We start from the raw sequence: 20,801 nt of genomic DNA, 5'->3' as shown, positions 1-20,801 counted from the left end.
GAGCTCATTCTTTATGATGAAAGGAATCTCCCATACAGTAATGCTATTACCGAACTCTAATTAATTACTTTGCGTTTAAAATTTAATTACACATCAGATTCTATTAATTGGTTTCTAATTATGCTTACAGCTGCAGTGTAATACAGTCAGCACTCTTAGGACTCTCAGGTACACGTCAGTCACGTTTTACCATCCTTGTATTAAGAAACAAATCAATTCCCATTATATATATACTGTATGTAACAAATTAATGCACTTACACGTCGCACGCGATTTCCGACTCCGAACCAGTTTTCTGATACAAAGCCCATCTCTTCAATGTTACAATTTATTTGATTATCCGTCACATGCGCAAATCAGTGTGTCTGTATTGTGCAGTTACACAGCGCTTCCTCCAGTTTCACCTGACGAAAATGCAGCATCAACAAAGTGAAGAGACCAGCTACTGTAATGTAACACAGTTAATCATTAACAGTTTTAGATACTGTGGTGTTGCTTTTGTGCATTTTCATTTGCAAATAAACTGTGACATTAGGGCCTTATCGAGCACTATATTCTGCAATTCTGAATACTGACTTTAGATACTGTTTTAATTCTAGAAATTGTGGTGTTGTTTTTTTTTTTTATCTTTTGCTAAATTGCATTGCCTTTTATGTTTTACGCAGTTCTGTGCATGGGTAACATTTTGCTCTTGGGTCGTTAATGGGGAATTTTACATACTGCTACAATACATACTGGATTTAAAAGTATGTACTGCATTACAATCCACGTGTCCACGTGTCCTGTTCAAAGCTCTCCAGTACTGAGAATAGGGTACGTTTGTGCTAATTCAGTGTGATGCTGGAGATCTAGCTTGTTTACTAGTCATCAGATGCAGCCCTGGAGAGCCGTCCTAAATCTGAAGGTACCGGAACGCCACTAAAATGTATTCTTATTATACAAATTCACATTTCATTTGTATACTGAACTTCTAGTAACATATCATTTCTACAAGTATTTCCACAGTGTCTTTAAAATAGATAGATAAATCAGGATACAATATTACTGCAATAGATGCACAATATGAATTGGTTGTCAATTATAATAGTAATATTATCAATGTTTCCTATTAGATGAATATAGGATTTCTAAAGAGAGTTTAAACTTTTAACCACCTCCTTCCGTTCAAGGGTCCCGGTGTCCCATGTAAGTTTGCAGTGGACTGCTAAGGTTCTGCTAAGGTTCTGCTAAGGTTCTGCTAAGGGTTCTGCTAAGGTTCTGCTAAGGTTCTGCGAAGGTTCCCTCAGGGTACCGGTACCAGTGTCCCAATTGCATGTTTCAAACTTTCCTGTCAGTGCAGCCCTGAAGTGTAACCATAAGTAAAGAAAAGCTACTTGAGAACTCCAGCCACAGTTCTGAGAGCTCTTTATTCCAAACTGGCTGTGAAGCGTGACATTAGTTTGGCCCGACCCTAATACCCTAGCTGTTTTGTTATTAGCACCGAGATCAGATGTTTTCAGTCATTACACCATCTCTCATTAGGCTGTCCCGCTTCCAGATCAAGCTAATGAGACCCTGTTTAATGTAAACTCCTCCGGTAAAGGCTGGTTCTGAGCGAGTGTGTGTGTGTGTTCGGGCCTCGCGGTTTGAATTACCTCGCTGTCTGGCGACAGGACAGCACCTGGTCCTCGCTTGCTTGGGGGAGACAGGCAGGGGGTGCAGTGGGGTCCCCGGGGGGGGGGGGACTCAGCTGGGGAAGCGGAAAGGTAAACACTCCATGGGACAGTGCGCGGGAGGGGGGGCTTATCTATGATCGACAAGGGGAATGCAGGAGAATTCAGGACAATGGGCTGTTTCAAATGAGGGCCGATCCTCAACACCCTAATTGGCAGCAGGCAGTATATTTCTTTATTTTGGTCAATGCAGTTATTTTTAATTTATTTATGTATTTGTATTGCTTTGAAGGTTGGGGCTAGTTATAGTCATTTTGTTATCTGGGACAGTAAGCTGTGTTTTAACAATATTGTTACATTTTGTTGTAAAGGGAATAGAAAAAACAGTATATCTCTGATGAAAGTAATTGCCACTGTGTTTTTGCATGGGATGTTTGCAGTTTTAGTGTACCATGCTTTACAGATGGTTATACGATGCATTTACAATAGCTGACCCTGGTTTGCCATGTTTAGTATTATACTTTACCATAACTCGCTATTCTTTACAATGCTTACCCACTGCTTACAATGCTTTTATAAGGGGTGCTTCAAAACTAGAAATAAGCAATCCCAACTATTTTCACTTGCAATGGGTGATAATATATTAAATATGTAATATAATTTCAGTGACCATATATTAAAACTTACACTGGAATAATATATACATATATATATATATATATATATATATATATATATATATATATATGTGTGTGTGTGTGTGTGTGTGTGTGTGTGCGTGCGTGCGTGCATGTGTGTGTGTATGTGTGTAAATAAGATTTTACTTTCTTTCAGAAATGGCAAACAGGACAAAAGCATTAAACTGAGCAAACATCCCCTAACCCTGCTGTTTGAAAGCCTGAGTTTTTTCTCATGCCAGTTGTCAGCAAACAGCCAGAAGACCTTTGCCTGGTGACTGCAAAGAGATTCTCTTGTTAACACACACTTTATTCCGCGGCATGTGTGCAATGCAAATAGCTGAAATGCATTTCTAACTCGGCTTGAGCACATCACGCCAGACAGACAGCGCTATTTGAAGTATGTCTTCTGCTCATTAAGATTCTCTATAATTGACCCTCACTGCTGAGAGCAGTCCGCAGAAAAGAACTATGCAAATGCAGTGTTGATAACCCTTTGCCTTCCACAAGCAGCGCTCTGTTAGAAGCGTGGGTATAGATGTAGGGAGCTGCTACTGGTCAGCTCAGGTTAAACATCCAACAAACATGGGATCTGGGAAAGCCAGAGACCCTTGCATGCTTTTGGATGAACAGGTCCAGCACCAGAACAGAGATGAACTGTGCAGGGATCTGCTAGAGAGGTACACTGGCAGTGTGATATAGAGGTAGGTAATAAGGCTCAAGACTGTCTCTGGGTTCATCAGCATGCTTTGCTTAAAGGAGACAGGCTAGATGGTTACTACAGCTCAATGCAGCCAGTTACTGGAGGGAGTCTATTTAAACTGAAAGGTTAGTCACCTTGAAGGATCCAGACAGTACATTACTTGTGGGTTTGACACCTAGGGTTACCTGGAGCGAGGATTAAGGCAGTCTGGCACATTCTAACTGATGGGTTAAAAACTCAAATGTTAATCAGTGGGTTAGATTAGGCATCTGAACTGACCCATGGTGGGTTAGCCACTGGCTGTGCTGCACTGTCTATAACGGTTCATTCAGGACTCAGTTACAAGAACAGCAAAGCAAGGGCTTGGAAGTAAACACACTGCCTCCGTAGTGGAAACAATTCGAGAACAAGAACAAGCACAGGTTTGAACCTGGTCTGCAATGGAAACGTAGCCTCAGACTGACCCAGACCGGGTCTGGCATATAAGAAAATGCATTCCTTCATTAAGACAGTGTGCAATACAGCTGCAGAATGTGCAAAATGTTCAAATGTACTGCACGCCTGCAATTGTGCCCGAATACAAACATGATCAGTTCTCAATAATCCCAGTAATGACTGCGCATGTCCATTGGGTATAATGGGGCTGCCTTCGTGGCACTCAGATTCAAATTGATCTCTGTGTTTGTAATTATTTGCATTATAAAGGGCTTATTCCATATTTATATTGCTGAGTAAAAATTCCAACATTGAGACCATTTCAATAATATTAAAGAATAAAATGGATAAATAGAATTTGTAGGTCTGTTTTAGGAATACAAGGAAAGTTCTAGAATAGTCCAGATATTCAGCTCAATAATGGTTGCCCTTTACAGAAAAGAATCATTCACTGTGAGCTGACAGCTCTTGTCATGCTCAGATCTGGACTGTGCAATGTGGTAATTAGCAACTGAAGATGTTTGCAATGGATAACCAAGTGTACAATCTGCAGATATCCCCTTATCTATAGAGCACATCTCCTGACTATGAGTTGAAAAAAGATGTCCAGAACAAAGACCATTAAGATGATACTGTATTTTTTTTTTTGCATTTATTTGCTGCATGTATTTTTTTAAGACGGAAGAAACCCGTTGAGATGTCCGTATCCTTTAACCAGGGCTTCCTGGAAGATATCAGTGACATGACCAGTGAAAGATTTTTGAGTGTTTATAATAAAATGCAAATTATTTCCATTTCTGTCATTATAATGTACCTTTATATGCATAACTCGTGTTATTATTATCTACTGGATACTCCAACTGGACACATCTTCGTGTGGTTAGGGCTCTGGACTCTTGACCGGAGGGTCGTGGGTTCAATCCCAGGTGGGGGACACTGCTGCTGTACCCTTGAGCAAGGTATTTTACCTAGATTGCTCCAGTAAAAACCCAACTGTATAAATGGGTAACTGTATATAAAAATAATTGTAACAATTGTAAGTCGCCCTGGATAAGGGCGTCTGCTAAGAAATAAATAACAATCTTCGGCCTGGTAGTGATTTTTAATACATTTTCACCGTGTTTGCTGATGGGCAGATGGGATGCTTTAAAAAACTAAAAAGCAGCATCTTTAACAATGAGTATCCTCTCCACCTGCCTGCTCTCGGCTATCCCAGTGCTGTCTATCTGTCTGTCAGAGGAGACAGCTCCTTTAATGAAGAGCGTCATACGCACTGACCCCTCCGGACACAGAGCGTATGGGCTTGTCAACGAGCCCCAGAAACAGTAAAAAGGGGGTCGGGATGTCTTTGTTTTTGTGGCCAGGTCATGCCCCAGGCCACTGGAAGGTCACTTGACCAGTGGGGTGGACAGCTGGACAGCTGGCCAGGCTGTGTGTGTGTGCTGAGTCAGACTTCCTGCTGGGTCTCTAATTAAGAACCGCCATAACGAAGGTGAGCCCATGGCTTCAACTATGAGTTATTCCACCAGGGCCACTTATATCAGAATATCCCATATGGAACAGAGGAGGACTGCAGCTATTTTTTATTCCTGCATCTCAGTGGTAGACCTCTTACTTAGGAAAACAGTACATACTTTGTTATAACCTGCAACCCTTGCTATATTTCTATACAGAATATTTCATGTAACAGCGAAAAATCTTGGAAAAACTATTTTCTACCTTATCTTTTTAATGGTAAACCAATCATAACAATTAGCGATGGATTTACAAAGCTTTTGACCTGATGCACCTTTTGTTTTGGTTATTAGTAAGAAACAATTTAGCGTGCAGCAACCTTCCCCTTATTAAAGTGCACTGTGGTATACTGTGATAAAGGTGGTGTATTGAGAAAGCATGGTAAATAACAGGTAAGTACAGTAAAGCGTTGTACTCACATAGTTAAAACGTGGTCAACTGCAAAATCACTGTGTGAAACTTTCATATAAGGGTTTTATAATGGTTGCATTGACATATCAAGTTGTTTGCTTCCTTGGTCTATCCCAGTTAATGCCTTGCACGAGCATAGGGAGAATGATCGTCAATACAACAATGCACAACGACCATGCTGGCCTTGGGATAAAATGCTCCTTTTTTTTGGAGACAAACTGGCTAATTCCTTCTCTTAGGCATCAATATTAGCTGGTACTGGGATCACTTTACTTCCAGAAATACCTGGTTTCCTTGGCTAGTAAGCATTGTTATCAATTCGTCCTGCAGAATGCTGGGTTGCTAAGGGTTACGTTCTCATTGAGCATTCCACACTGATTGCATCTAGAACCCAGCTTCCTTGTGCAGTGCTGCGGGGATGCAGAGAGAGAGAGGAGGGCGACCCTGTCCCCTCTCAGCAAAGATTACTAAGAGATCCGGGATATGAATTGCAAATCGACAGTTAGAAATACGTGCTGGTATGCCAGCCGAATGCTCTGAGCCAGAGGCTTTGTTACAAAGCGACAGGAAACTGGGTGGTTCAGGTTGAAAAACAAATATAAAACCATCTGCTCCATCCTACTTTTGTCTACAGCCACTGCTAAGATTTTAAGGTTAGAAGGGCTTAAACCAGGGATGGAAATAAGACTCCTATTGCAGAGCACCCATTCCAGGTTTTACTGCAAGCTTGATTAGCCACAGCGTGTAGGTAACAAGCTCAGGTGTGTTTTAACCCTGGTAGATTGAAAGAGAGAAATTCTGCATTGGGGTAGCTGGAAAGTGGTAAGATAACTGCAGGTGTCAGCTTATACTATGATGATAAGTAACCCTGGTTCAGCAAACTAAATCATCAGGAGCTTCTAAAACCATGATCAGTCATAAGTCTCCTTGGTTCGATTCAATGGTTAATTTTACACGAATAAAAGTGCCAAAATGTATTGTGTTAGAACGAAACAGAGGTTTATTTTTTGCTGCGTTTTATTTTTTAATATACAGTACATTTGTTTTAAATAAGCAATTTTCTTTCCTCCCTGTTATGCAGTATTTTTGAAAACTCACTAGTGGTGCGGCAGATGGTGCTGTACTACTTTTTTTTCACCAAGACTACCACTTCAAATTCATTCAAACTAGGGTATCTTTCATCTTCAGCCTATCTTCATCCTACTTGATCATGAAGTGCCCTGATATCGATCAAAACGATGATGGGGCAAGGCAGGGTGCTGATGCACAAGCTGCACAACATCAAGGTCAGGTTTGCAGCTGGAGATCATGAGAATAAAACAGGGAAGGAGTTTGCATTTAGGCTTATTGTGCTCTTTTCTGTTTTCCAGGCTACACAGCTAAAACGTCCATGCCTGATTGATATGCACTGCGGGGATCTGCACGATCAGCACATATTTATAACGGTTGTCGTCTTGTATGTTTTTAACAAGATGGAGAGGAAAGTCACTTGACAAGCATTTCCTACGGCATGCAAAACATCCCCAGGAGGTATAGAAGCTCCAAAAACAATTGTATATACCGCCCTCTGCTGGCCCTACTATGTTGGAACAGCACATCATTTTTACATCGGAGAGAGAGTATAAAGGGAGCAGACAGTAATTAAAACAGAACTTGAAAAATGACTCCAGTTAGGCTTTGAACACTATATGGTATGTGAAACTGTTTCCAAAGAACAAAATAAATAATATGAATATTATAATTTAAAAATCCGTGGTTTGGTGGGTACAGTTCTATTAAGAAATGCATTAGACAATTGCAAACAATTACTTAAATGCAACGCAAATTAATGCAATACAGAAGAAGAAGAAGAAGAAGAAGAAGAAGAAGAAGAAGAAGAAGAAGAAGAAGAAGATACCAAGATGCAGGATTTTTAACTCTAGAACTGAGTAGCAGCCCTTTGTATTCTCGTGTGCATGTACTGTGTTGTTTTGTCATTGCTTCAGTTGTTAAACACCTGTTAAAATGTGTTTTGCTGTTGTCAATAAAACAATTTGCCTACCCACTATCGGCATACTTTGAGCGTTCTCGACATGTCTGTGAAATCACAATTGAGTCGTATGAGGGGCAACCTGTTGCCACTCAGTATCCCACCATGCACCGTTTCTCGCACCCTTGACGTCACTCCCCTCCCTCTCCCCCTAGCAACAGAATCAAGATGGCGGCGCCCAGTAACGAAGATCATTCGACCAAAATATCTACGCCGTTAAAGATTCCCAAAACCGAGGCTCCCTCTCCGGAATCGGGCGATTTGAGCGACTGTAACCCGTACCATTCCAACCCATCGACCCCTAACAGATTCTCCCCGCTCAATATCGGAACCCCGGGCTCGGCAAGTGCAGGCCGGGGTGGATCGGCCTCTGCCTCCAATAGCTTTCCCGCCTGCCGGGGCATGTCTTGGACCCCTTCCGAAACGAACGCCCTGATTGCCGTGTGGGGCAACGAGCGGCTGGCGGAGGCGCGGATGCAGCAGCTGGAAGGAGCCGGGACTGTGTTTTCAGGCAAGGCGCCGGGGCCAGCCATGTACGAGCGGGTGTCCCGGGCGCTTGCAGAACTCGGCTATGAAAGGACCCCTTCCCAGTGCAGAGAAAGAATAAAGGTAAATACAAGAGTAAGCACTGTCATATATTCAGGTGAACACTTCTTTGTAACCCCCTGAGATCCGTGCGTATCGGTTTACATTCAGTGACACACCTCTTGTTAATTCATTCAGACAGTAGAAGCTCTTGTGTATCCGTAGTGATTTGAGAAAGCCCTCCAGTTTACTTTTTTGTTGTGGTATATATCACATTTTATTGGTTTCAGTCGCCCTTAAATTATAATTGTAGTTTAATTGGAGGGCCCTGTTAATACTTTTGTTTTGACTTGTGTATTATGTTGGCTGGTAGATTAACCATCAAGTAAACAAATAATTAAATTAGAAATTTTAATTTGTGTTGTTTGGACAAAGCTGTGCTGAAAATCCAGCATAACATTTTTTTTTTTTTTTTTTTTTTTATTACATACTTAAATCAAACATGGCAAAAAAAAAGGTAGGCTTATTAATTCTTCTTATCATCATCATTAGCTTCCCAGCATTTTGGAATTGCCAAGAGAAAACAAACAATTACTGAAGACTTGCTTTCCTAGTTGTCTTAGTTCAATTCTGCATAGTGATTTTTGAAAACAAACTGTTGCTGATTATTATTATTCTATTCTAGTATCTCATTCTTGTAATTTCCCTGCCTCTGCCCCCCAGACCCTGCGGCGGTGTTACAGCCGAGTGAAGGAGCACGGTGTCGGCAAGAGGAAGAGCAGCTACTCCATCGAGCAGCTGGAGAAGGTGTTTGGACAGGGGGGCTGGGACTCTCAGTCCTGCCAGCCCGTCCTCATCAACAGCAGTGGCCTGTACCAGGAGATGGAGTCGGACGGGAGCACCATGGGGGACTACTCTCAGGAGGACTGGGGCAACCAGGAGCTGCCCTCCTACCAGGACACAGAGGCTGGTGAGGAGGGGAGTGGGAGAAGACTGTGGGGGTTCCATAAAAAGCAAGTGGAATGCATTGCCATTTAATACTGCTGCAGCCAGTGGGCTGGAGTGAGATCATTCAGGGGATGGGATATCTACGCTTGAGTGATGTTTGTCTCTGGTTTGAGAAGGCTTCTTGGGTTTTGTCTCACCAGTTACTGTTTTTTTTTTTTTTTTTGCTCTCCAGAGGAAGTGAGTTTTGCAAAAAAGAGAGTGCTGCAGCGAAGGCAAGAATCCTCTGAAGAAAAACAGTGAGTATTGTGAAGGGAACATTTTCCTCATTGAGCAGCTGCATGTATTATGCACATGGCGACAGTTGGTCAGTTTCTAAAGCCATTGATCTGTGTTTATTTCATTAGACCCAGTGTCATTCACCTGATCAGTTTTACACAACATATTTAAATATATATTGATAATATACAGAATCCATTAGTATTGTTCAATTCCCAATTTTAAAGTGCACTGGCCAATGTGTTTTTTTTCTGCAATTTTGATCAAGTTACTTTGGACTGACTTTACTTTTGATGTCCTCTGTCTGGCTCTGAGTAAAACTAGTTCCACAAACAGCTATTTATTGCCCCTAACCAGTTCTCTTTCTGTTCCCAGGAGACACGGGGTGATGCAGAACGTGATGCGCATCTTGGATTCCGTGCAGCTCAAATGGGAACACTTCCAGACCTGGACAGACTTCTCGCGGCTGCACCTCTCCAACAAGCTAGCCATCTTCGGTGTGGGCTACAACACGCGCTGGCGGGAGGAGATCCGCTACCATTACGCCGAGATCAGCTCGCAGGTGCCCCTGGGCAAGCGCCTGCGAGAGTACTTCAACCCGGAGAAGACAGAAGGCCGTGTCATCATGACCAAGGTGCAGAAAATGAACTGGAAGAACGTCTACTACAAATTCTTGGACATCACCATCAGTGAGGCCCGTTGCTTGGAGCTGCACATGGAGGTGGACTGGATCCCCATTGCCCAGTCCCGGGCGTCTGGGGGCAGCAATGGAGCGCAGTACCTCCTGCCTGGGGGCATCCCCAAAACGCATGGCCTGTATGCCATCGGTTTTGAGGAGGCGCCTGCCTCTTCTGCTTCAGATTCTGGTGACAAGACTTCTTCGCAAGTGACAGGAGAATCCGCCAAGCCCCTTGTGAAATCTGAATCACGAGAACATGGGGAGGAGTCCTCCCCCAAAGTGACCTACTGCTACCTGGGCATAGCGGAGGACAGGACACTGCAGCAGTGCTTGTTCCAGCACTTTCAGAGCGGAGGCAAGTACTTTGGCACGGGGGAGTCCTCCGCAGTCACCAAGTTCATTGCAGAGAACTGCAGCGCGCAGTCCGGAGAAGGGGCCTCCCCTCCACGAGCCATGTATATTAAATTCATCGAGGTGGAGTTGGACTTTCTCTCCGCAGGCTCCTTGGTTGAGTCCTTGGAAATAGCAATCGGATATTCCTTAAAGTTTAACAAATAGGAGCACTTTGTCAGCAGCTTAAGGATGTAAAAATGACGGACCTGATGCTACTTAAACAATTATGCAGGATGTCTTTTAGCTACTGCCTTTGCAGCTGCAATGATTTCAGAAAGGCTATCAGGGAGGCAGCGTCTTTGTGTTGCAGCTGTTTCTAACAGGGGGGGGGCAGAGTTGAATGAAGAGGAGTAATCAAAGAGGACTTCCCTGACTGCAGGCTGCACTCGGCCAATCTTAAACCTGCCTTGAATCACTTTGTACCGCCCTTTTCTGTCTTTGGAAGTTAAACTTCAACCAGAGGGCCAGCGAGGAGCGAGATGGTTTATTTAATTGTTTTAAATAATGTAAACGGAGGGGGAGAAAAGGTATTGAATTGTGAACATTCCAGACATTTCGTAATGGGGGTGGGATTACTGTAATAACATCTGTCTTGTTTTTTATGTTGTAAACACAGTATTTTTTTCATTTTCTTTTTCCATAATCCCACAACTACACCTTTTTGTATGTTTTACATTGACGGTATTGCAGTGACAGGTGTTGTTGACTGTACATTAGGGCTGTGGGTTAAGCCTCAAAATAGCAATCGATTAATCGGGCACACAAAATCTAATTGTTCAAGTAAATATCGATGATTATACCATACATACATTTTCAGTGCATTCCTCTTCCCGTGACGTTATTATTTTAATATCATTGCTGTAAAATCTTGAGCACAACAATTGAATGCAAGTGGTAATTACACCTTGGTAGTGTCAGAAGAAAAAAACACACAACATTCTCAACAAGTCTAAAGCAAGTTTAACATTACAGGGGTGTTACTAAAATATTTATTGCAAACAGATCACAGTACTTTGGAATGTAAGCTATATAAACTAGACACGAGTTTATGAAAATCATCATGCGTTGCATCTTGTTAATACTTTACCACCTAACCTTCACTATCTGTTAAACACAATGCAGAAATCCCTGCCTAAAATAATAATAATAACAATAATAATACATTGATTTACTTCCACAACATGCATACCCGCTAGCTGATCCTTACTCCAAAATTGCGTTTAACATCACTGATCCTTTATTTATTTATTTTTAACAGTTCATTTTGAAATTCCAAAGAAGCGCAAACTATATACAGTCAGTTTTCTTCAAAGTGCACAATTTATTTACAGGCTGTTTGCCATGAGTACAAGCCTGTTGTCCTGCTCTGGATACAAGGTGGCGCACTTTTTGGTTTTGTATGTTTATACAGTGAATACACAGAGGGGCGTACTTACAAAGCATTTTCAAATCTGATTCGCTGGTAGGATGGGACCAGCAAATCAGATGCTAGTGAACACGAGCAGGAGAAGACGAACACGCCCACTGCTTGTTGTTGACAGAAATACTGTAAATAGCAAGGCAGTGCGTTCGGTGCAGTTTCATTGATCAACTCAAACAATGTTCTTAACTATGAGCGCCACAAAAATTAAATTATTGAATCGATTATCCAGTATTTATATCGATGTATATAATGAGGAATGGAATCGAAAAATCAATTTTCCATATAATCGCAGCAGCCCTACTGTACATTTGACAGGCTGGAGGCAATCTGCCCCTTTCACCCACTGCTATTTAAGAAAGTGGGTTTGCTCTACTTTCTAATGCCATGTCCTTTTATTTAAATGACTTCAGCTTCCTAAAAGCTTGAACTTTGATGTGCAAATTGAACAGGTTCCGTGAATCAAATATTAAAGGGTTCAGGTTGACCATGTACTTCTGTCCAAGGCTGATTGCTTTTTTTATGTTAATGCGACTGTGTTAAATAAATGCACCTTGCATACACTAGTTCCATAGTGGTATATATATATATATATATATATATATATATATATATATATATATATACACGAGGTGGCACCGTTTTGTTCCCAAGAGGAAATGAGTCTCCATGAGTCTTGTAATAAACATTTTTTATTTGTTTTCAGTCCCATGTTGTTCAGCACACGTCAGTACAGGTATGATGTAATCTGCACTACCGGTACAGCCGTCATGGAAATGCCCTCACTTGTACACATGAGTACCAGAGAACACCTTGATTGTCTGATAATCTGCTGGTACCAGTGGGGGCCTTTGAAACAGGCTTCACAGACTCCTGGTTTCTCACCTGCTTTCACACATGATATTGTAACACTAGTTTTTGCAGCCCTAAGTTTATAGATATCGGGGTGGGGGAGATAAAACACTTGTGCTCTTCATATTTAATTGTCTTTATTAGTAAACCTACGATTATGTTGATGGAACAAACAGGCACTTATTTTCATCAGATATACCTTAGATATGTAATAGAAGTCATTTGAATTATTTTAATTATGTTGCCAATTTTAATAATCTCTCCAGTTCCCTTATCTGTTTGATTGAGAACTGTTGATTGATGCAAAATGCAGTAATGATGTCAGTGCTGTAATGCAATGCGCCGGTCCCATGAAAGCCATATTTTTATTTTTGAGCATGTGAGGTCAGTTTAAATATTTCATTTTTTAAATGGTTTCCATGCCTTTTATTTGCGTTTTGTACTAGCTGTGCCACTTTTTTTTTTGTTTTTACATACAATTTAATTTATGGCTAAATTGACTTCCCTTTAATGTGCTTACTTTTAATTCTAATGGGATTTTTACTTAACAAATGGAAGATGGATATTGTGTGCCAGTACAATGAAACCAGGATTAAAATCACAAAAGGGACAGGGATGGATATAAGACTCCCATTGCATAGCAGTTTGATCCGTTCCTGGTTTTACTATGTTTAAGACACACCTAAGATTGTTATCCATACACTGTGGAAAGCAGTACACAAGCAAACAAGCTGCTGTGCAATAGGAGTCTTATTGCCATCCCTGAAGTATTTGTGGCTGGTAGAAGCTAGATTTACTGTACTTAAAAGAGGATATTTTTTTTTCTTTTAAGGACATACCATACCTCTTGTTAAGGACAGGCTACTCAATGTACTTTTATTTATTTTATTTTTTTTCAATATATTTATACTCCACTTCCCTCTCAATGTTGTCAAATTTTTCAAATGTGCCATCACCCTACAAGTAAATAAATAATAATAATAATAAACAATTTGCACAGCATCTAAACATAAGAAACGTAGGATCTGCAGCGGGTCACAAAGTGTGACGTTACGAACGGGAACTACTGTGTACTACCATTAATCAAAATGTAATAGGAAGTGATACTATGTCTGTTATCTATTCCTGAACGTTGTTCAGTTACCTCATTTGTAAAGCAAACACATTTTTGTTTATTTGAATTTTTTTTCATGGTCAACTACATTTTATAATGTACTCTTTTTTTTCATTCAAATGTTAAACAAGCTTGAGTTGTTTATTATTAAATATATATACGAATTTAAACACTGAAACAGCACCTTTTCATATTTCAACAGTGGTTTTCTAAGTGCCTTTCTGTAAACTAATGATATGTTTTGCTGGTCTTGATGCACAGGCTCCTGGAACATTTGGTTGCTTTCATCTCCCAACTTTGTTAACCAAGTCAAACAAGTTGCATTTAGGTCTAGCGTAGTAAGTTATGTTCATGCTTCTTCAGATTTCACTGCATTATTTTATAATGGGTCTGCCTAAGGTTATCCTTAAGAGTGGGTAACTATAGGTTATATTTTCAACAAAATTCATCCCACCCATAACATACTTTTTAAATTATGGAAACGCATCCCAATCTGTGACGGGACGTGTTTCTTTAATTTTTAACACCAGTCTTTATAAGTCTGATTTTAAATGTCCCTATGCAATGCACGCCCAGTACATTGCTCTTTCAAAGTGTATTGCTCATGTCCCTATTGCATGTTTTGGCAGCAGGGGGCGCTGCTCCTTCGTTTAATAAACCAGGCTGCAGTGTGTTTGCTTTCTGTCAGCCACCTCTGTGTGTTTAAATGCAGGAGTAAAGCTTGTACTGTATGGTGAACATGTGCTGTGAATGTGTAAGGATGTATGCTTGATTAAGGCATAACATTTTTTATTTTCAGAAAGGGTGCAGATTTCGTCCAGGTATCCACTGGGTCTGTCCATCTTCTGACTGTTGACAGACTTTAGCAATGCTTTGTATACTGTATCCGTGGCAAGTGAACCGCATGTATCTGTATGAGGAAAGCATTCTTGCGTTGTTAAATTGTCGTGCACATGGCCAGTTTATTTCTTCCTTCCACCACATAGCGCTAAGGTGATGTGATCGGCTTGATTTGGAGAAACTGCTCCAGAAAGCTGTTTTTTTTAAAACCACGTTTATATTATAAAGACTGATTATTCCGAGACTTAACGTAATCCAATGTAATGCTGGTCGGTTTTGGTTTATATAAGGAACATTGACGCATTACAGGACAGAATGTGCAAACCATCATACCGAGTATTCTGGACTGCGCTAGCAAACTGGAATCAAAGAATCTGTAATAAGGTGCTTTTTTTTTTTTTTTTTTTAAATGAAGCACATGTTTGAATCAGTTGCATATAATGACAGCATTAGTGACTAACAGTTAGTATTATATAAGGAGGCTAAGCTAGTGAAACCAGAACATCCCTGAGAGACGGTCCTCGGAAGGTTTTCTAATCTCTAACCTTGTCATCTTGTAAAGGCTCATTAAAGGGGGTCTTCAGTGTAACATGCATGCCAATTCCTTCAATATTCATGCAAAATGCATGCAGTTAAGAAACACATTTCCTATGATATCTGTGTATTTTGATAAAACTGTTAGGCAAACCGGCGATGCAGTTAACAGGGCTGTATGTTTCTTTGAAAACACAAATCATTAAAATAGCTGTTCTGCATCATTAACTTTATAATATAAAGTTCAGAATACCATTGAACAGTTAAGCACATATATTTGGCTTTTGGTTTTGCATTCATAGTGCATTGGTTTTGCAGTTTTTGTGAATTTCTTTGAAATGTTTGCATTCAATTTAGAATCATATATGGATCATCTTATCAAACAATGGGTTTTCAAAGGGGATCCTCTTGCCAATTATTTGATCTTACAATGAATTATTTTGTTGTAGTGAAATACAGATCAAATACAATATTTAAACAGTTGTTCTGGCCAATGTTCGCAAATCACTGTATGTTGAATTCTTTCTTACCCAGTCCGGCCAGTGCAAGTCACAGCGACAGTATCTCAGCTAGTTCAAATTTCACACGCACCATCACACCAATGCACAACTTCCACACTGAAGTGGTTTTTTCAGTGCTGCTTTTCCACAGTCATGACCTAAATTCAGTACTGAATCCAGCTCCAAAAGTCAGCTATGTTTACAGGGGAGTATAAACCAAGATCGTTTAAAGAAAGGAGGGGGGGGGGGGCATGAATAATGCAAGTGTTTTCATCTTAATTATTTACTTTCCGTTTGTTTGTACCAGACCCAGTAAAAATAGTACAGATCAAACGAAGGGCAGCACTCTCTCCAGATGCCCCTTGATGTCCATGTTGTACAACACGGCCTCTGATGGACAGGGCAGCCATGCCCCTCTCGTATTTTGACAAAAGAATGCACGGCAGGGAAAAAGGCTCTTGTATAGCACTCGGTGTTTAGTTGTGTAGTTGAGGTTGTTCTCCGCTTATACTTTTACTTTGTGAGATGATTGTTTGAAATAAAGGGCTACACGCTCACACGCAAAGGCTCCAGCGCTGTTGCTGTAAAAATACACCTGTATTTTGAAAATAAGAGACACTAGAAACCAAGAGTATTTTATTGGACTTTATATCAGATATAGAGCTGGGCAGGCGTCTTTTATTTTTATGTCCTCTCATCTTTTTTTTCTCACTACATGACAACCTTTTACAAGGGTGTCGGTTACAAGACTCCAAGTAAATTCAGCGCCGTTTATACACAAAAAATAATAATCTGAAATTCAAACTTCACCATTGTGATGTCTGTATTTCCTGTCTTGTTTCCTTCCCTGTTGTTCCTTCCTTCCTTTGTTCTTATTGCTCTCCAGCTTCCTCTGCTTCATCTCAACCCCCCCCCCCACCCCCATCGCTCTCCCATGGCTTGAGTTAAAATTCAGAAATGCGGATTAGAGACTCCGATTAAATCAGAGAAGCGAGCTCATCCACCTCTAATAATTGAACAGTCTTGCTGCATTAGCTTCAGCCTGGTTTCTATGGCAACATACCCCGACCCCAGAAACAGACAGAAAGATGAATTCACCTTCCATGGGCTAGCCTGTCAGCATGAGCAGCTTCCTGATCCTCCAGACAGACAGACAGACAGACATCACTCCAAGGACTTTGAAGAAGCCAGCCTGCTTGGTTATAACTGCTTTTACTATGAGTTTAGTAAGACACACCTGAGCTTGTTACCTACACGCTGTGGCTAATCAAGCTGCGCAGACAGTAATATCACATTATCCATGGCTGCCCAGTCCCCAATACTATGGCAATCCCAGATGACTTTTAAAATGCAGGACAAGTTGCAATGACACCTTCCACTAAACACTGGCTAACAAACCAGACATTGGGAAAGACATTTATTTTGTTTGATGATTTTGAAAGTATTGCAGTGGTTCTCAATGCTCTTTAGCTTGTATTAATCCCGTTGGTGCTTTTTCCCTGGTGATGTATTCACTCCCTTATCACTGACCACATTACACACTTGCTTGGGACAGATCTGCTGCAACACATATTCGTTTCTGTGCAGGAATATAGCTAGCCTCTGCTTGGACCTCTGTATGTTAATGTTTAAAATGAGCTGTGCAATTAACTGTTAATGGAACGGTTTCTACTTCAGGGATAGGCAACTCCAATCTGGGAGAGCATTTCCGTTGCAGGTGTAATAGATGATGACATGTTTTTAGATCAGGTCAGGGGTCAACTGCTACAGCTTCATAGTTAAGGACATTCCTGGAGTATAGGGGGACTCAGTGCGGGTTATATGACTTATGAATGATTAATCATTAACATCACGCGATAAACTTAAAAAGCAACAGCTAAAGATAGACAGCTCTGATGGTTGCGTTCACAAAGGGCACCCAAAGTAAACAGTTTTTTTTTTCTTGTTTTTTAGCTTCATTTGCTTGTTAGGAACCGCTCAAACAAATCAACATATTGAAAATTGTCAACGAGAACAGAAACCCTACATTTTGAACTCCGCGACTCCTCTGTAATTAAATTCACTCATGAGCATATGAGATACAGTGAAATCGCGCAGTCAACTCACTAACCTTGCTAATGTAGCCTTGCTGCTGAAAGTAGTGGCTTTGATATTGAAGGCGGCTTTAGAGTGACGTCACCAGGAGCAACTCATGACAGTGAAAAAGCGCTTAAATTGTGAGGTGGTTTTGAAGCGAGATCGCACCGTACTAACATTCAAAGTCCTGTTAGCATCTGCAGAGTGTATAAGAGGTATCGAGTAATAAAGTACTTTAACCTGGCCCTAACGCAGCATAGGCCTACTGTCTGCAGTATCTATGTAAAAAAAAAAAGGGTATTATTATTATTATTATTATTATTATTATTATTAATGTTAGTTGAGGTAGTTTGCTTTTTAGTTCTCTTTTTTTTAACTCAACATACGGGCTTTTATTTGAACAATCCGTTTCTAACATTCCATAATATTATCAGATGAAGTGTGTGCTCCCCCCACCAACCCCCGGTGTTATTTTTATTTTACTTCATTACAGATACGCACGTGTACACGCTTGCATGTTATGATCGTGCTGTACTTATGTGCGCTTCAATGGAACCACACTGAACTAGTGTCCATAGAGTAATTGAGACTCAGAAGAGCGAGGTGCGCCGTCCTCGGTGTTCAGCCCTGTAAGTCATCCCGACCTTTAGTTTATAACGTGCAATTGAAATCAGTGCTGCCACTTGACTTTTACTTTGTTGTTCAGTGTTTTTGTTCACGCAATTTAGTCTCTGATTACAACTGAACCACAGTGTGGTATGTCGATAAGGATATAACGGGAGCGCGAACTGTGATCTAAGCAGCACATGTAATACGTGGTTGGTATTTAGTGCAGCAAAAGTCTAGTTATATAGGTTGAAATGTATGGTTGTTGAAATGATAACGTACTGCTTCCCTTTGTCAATCTCGCAAATTATAAAACTCGTAGATTAATACTCAGTGGGGAGGTTGTAGGGCACACCTAGAATAAACATCTGCAACTATCCGTTTCGTCCCCACACCAGCATTATGAAACCGTATTGAGAAACGATCCGATCAATGCAACAACGCGTTCAAAAGTGTTTACTAAGCTCCCATATAAACCAACAAACATCCACACTAAAAAAAAGACCATGTAGAAACAAGAGCTTGCTTTTTGCGCACTGTTGACACGCAGGAAAAAAAAAAGTGCCACAGTGCAGTGCACCTGTAGGAAAATCATTACAAGAACAACAACGAAAAGAGTTGGGGAGGCGTGTCCATGAAGGACAGAGGCGGCGCTTGCGAACAGGTGCACTGGGATTGACAAGGCATTGCCATGGAGACAACCTGTGATGTAGGTACGGTGTGAATGACAGCGAGCTCAGTCCCGGCCGGTCAGAATCCAGGCTCGGTGAGAAGTGAATGGGAAGGAGGGAGAGAGCGGTTCTGAAGCTCCAGGAGGAAGATCAGATGGTCGTTCGGTGTCTGCTGTCTGACAGCATTATAGCAGGATATAGAACCGGCAGCGCTCTGCAAAAGTCAAAAACAAAACAGCGGCTAAAGAACTGGAGCTCAGTGCTCCACTTCGCACGGTCCCTAAGTATCTCCCGTGCCGTGCCGTGCGGCTGGGCTGGGTTGTGTTCCAATATATTGTCCAGCAGGCGAGTTCAGCGACTATACTGGTACTTCTCAACCCCAAAGGACATTTGCGAGGAAGGAACGGAAAGCACTTGACTTGAGCGATTGTATTTCTGATGCAGTTGCGGGCAGTGTGGTTTGTCAAACCAACACACAGTTTAACACTGAGTGGACTATGGAGCCGGTGACATCTGAGAAACTTGCCACTTTGATCCCGCTAACGTTGCTCTGTGCAATATTTGGTAAGCCTTTATTATTATTATTATTATTATTATTATTATTATTATTATTATTATTATTATTACTACAGTGGTAGTGGTCGTGCTCGTAGTTATCAACTTTGTTAATTGTTCATTCCGGTGCTAGTCATCGTAACCCACAATGATTTGTTTCAATCAAGGTATAATGAGCTACTGCTATAGCCTAAAACAATCAGCCCTTTATTACTGCTAAAAATGTCCCTGAACACCCAAAGTGACCGCCTGCAGATAATGGATTACGCGTTTTGTTCCAGGTAATGGTAAAGTTGAGAAGTATAGAAAGATAAACCTCTTTGCCATTAAGTGAATTGCACCTGTTTTTTTTTTGTTTTTTGTTTTTTTTGTGGATATTCTGTGAATTACTATTTTTCAAGAATGAAGTCGCTTTTAAATATAATATTTCCAGCACCGAGCTGTCCTTTGCTCTCGAGTTACCGTGTTCTCTACATTGTATGCATAACATATATTATGGACAGCAATAGTGGTTAGGGCTTTGGACTCTTGACCGGAGGGTTGTGGGTTCAATCCCAGGTGGGGGGGACACTGCGCCTGTACCCTTGAACAAGATACTTTACCTAGATTGCTCCATTAAAAACCCAACTGTATAAATGGGTAATTGTATGTAAACATAATGTGATATCTTGTAACAATTGTAAGTAGCCCTGGATAAGGGCGTCTGCTAAGAAATACATAATAATAAAGTTCATTCAATACACTCAGTTTATACGTAAATACTACTTAACACCGGGGTTATAGTGTAACCGTGCAAACACCTTGCATTGTGACCAGCTCCGTGACGCAACGTCATTCGTTTAAAAATAGGGTTTGTCTTTATTGTGTGTTTTGCTTTAACACTTTGTTTTGTGTTTTTTTTTTTTTTTTAAATACCTGTGCGGGTCTAGGTGTGGTTAGGAGTGTATTAGTATTCTGTCACAAAAACAATGCTGCTGTGCCGTATAAAGCTGCAGTGTAAGTGTATGTAAGTGGTAATCACTCAAACTTTAAGGGGAGATTGAGTGTTCATGTTAAATTGGTAAAGCAGGGTGCTCTGTAATCACAATATATTTAAGATGGTATAGAGCTTACCTGGAGACAAATCTTAATTTATCAACCTTTGTTGTTTACCTTTGAGATTTCTATTCGATGCTGTTTCTACAAAAGTGAGTTCAATATAATGTCAAAGTAGCTTGGAGGAAGAGCGATCTCTTTTGGCTCACAGTCCTTTCCAAAGCAGGACCTTTATCAAACCAAGTTCAGGATGACTCTATTGAACAATCAGCGACCTGGTAGGAACACAGCTCAGGAGTGCTTCATTAGACCATTAGATTCTTCGTGTTTGGAATGCCTAATTGGGTCCCAGTGT

General features: G+C 40.9%; 2 protein-coding genes across 5 annotated transcripts in view; both read left to right on the top strand.

Moving 5' to 3' along the window:
* Positions 1–7,450: 7,450 nt before the first annotated feature.
* LOC117397105 (myb/SANT-like DNA-binding domain-containing protein 2) lies at positions 7,451–13,807 on the top strand. Of its 3 annotated transcripts, none has more exons than XM_033995655.3 (4): positions 7,451–8,031; positions 8,671–8,917; positions 9,128–9,191; positions 9,547–13,807. In XM_033995655.3, exons 1-4 carry the CDS (start codon positions 7,591–7,593, stop codon positions 10,406–10,408), a joined length of 1,614 nt encoding a protein of 537 aa, XP_033851546.3. In that variant the 5' UTR covers positions 7,451–7,590; the 3' UTR covers positions 10,409–13,807. The 3 variants fall into 3 exon arrangements, with proteins under 3 accessions (XP_033851546.3, XP_058865649.1, XP_058865648.1); XM_059009666.1 differs by lacking the exon at positions 7,451–8,031 and adding an exon at positions 8,073–8,210; XM_059009665.1 differs by lacking the exon at positions 7,451–8,031 and adding an exon at positions 8,245–8,464.
* A 4,984-nt stretch (positions 13,808–18,791) lies between these two features.
* LOC117966667 (endothelial cell-selective adhesion molecule-like) overlaps positions 18,792–20,801 on the top strand; it is a 28,664-nt gene continuing 26,654 nt past the window's right edge. Inside the window, exon 1 of one of the 2 annotated variants that reach the window (XM_059009554.1) lies at positions 18,792–19,420. Coding sequence is in view for 1 of the 2 variants with exons in the window: in XM_034913206.2 (XP_034769097.2) it covers positions 19,354–19,420 (67 nt within the window). In the remaining variant the exon portion in view is untranslated. The remainder of the gene's footprint in view (positions 19,421–20,801) is intronic. The other variant, XM_034913206.2, reaches the window with a different exon arrangement.

This window comes from Acipenser ruthenus, chromosome 39, assembly GCF_902713425.1.
Source record: "Acipenser ruthenus chromosome 39, fAciRut3.2 maternal haplotype, whole genome shotgun sequence".
Taxonomy (NCBI): Eukaryota; Metazoa; Chordata; class Actinopteri; order Acipenseriformes; family Acipenseridae; genus Acipenser; species Acipenser ruthenus.
This window is presented reverse-complemented; position numbering and strand designations above follow the sequence as displayed.

Coding starts and splice junctions, on each gene's coding strand:
- LOC117397105 (XM_033995655.3), top strand. CDS start 7,591: ATGGCGGCGCCCAGTAACGAAGATCATTCGACCAAAATATCTACGCCG. Junction 8,918..9,127: donor CTACCAGGACACAGAGGCTG/GTGAGGAGGGGA, acceptor TTTGCTCTCCAG/AGGAAGTGAGTTTTGCAAAA. Junction 9,192..9,546: donor GAATCCTCTGAAGAAAAACA/GTGAGTATTGTG, acceptor TTCTGTTCCCAG/GAGACACGGGGTGATGCAGA.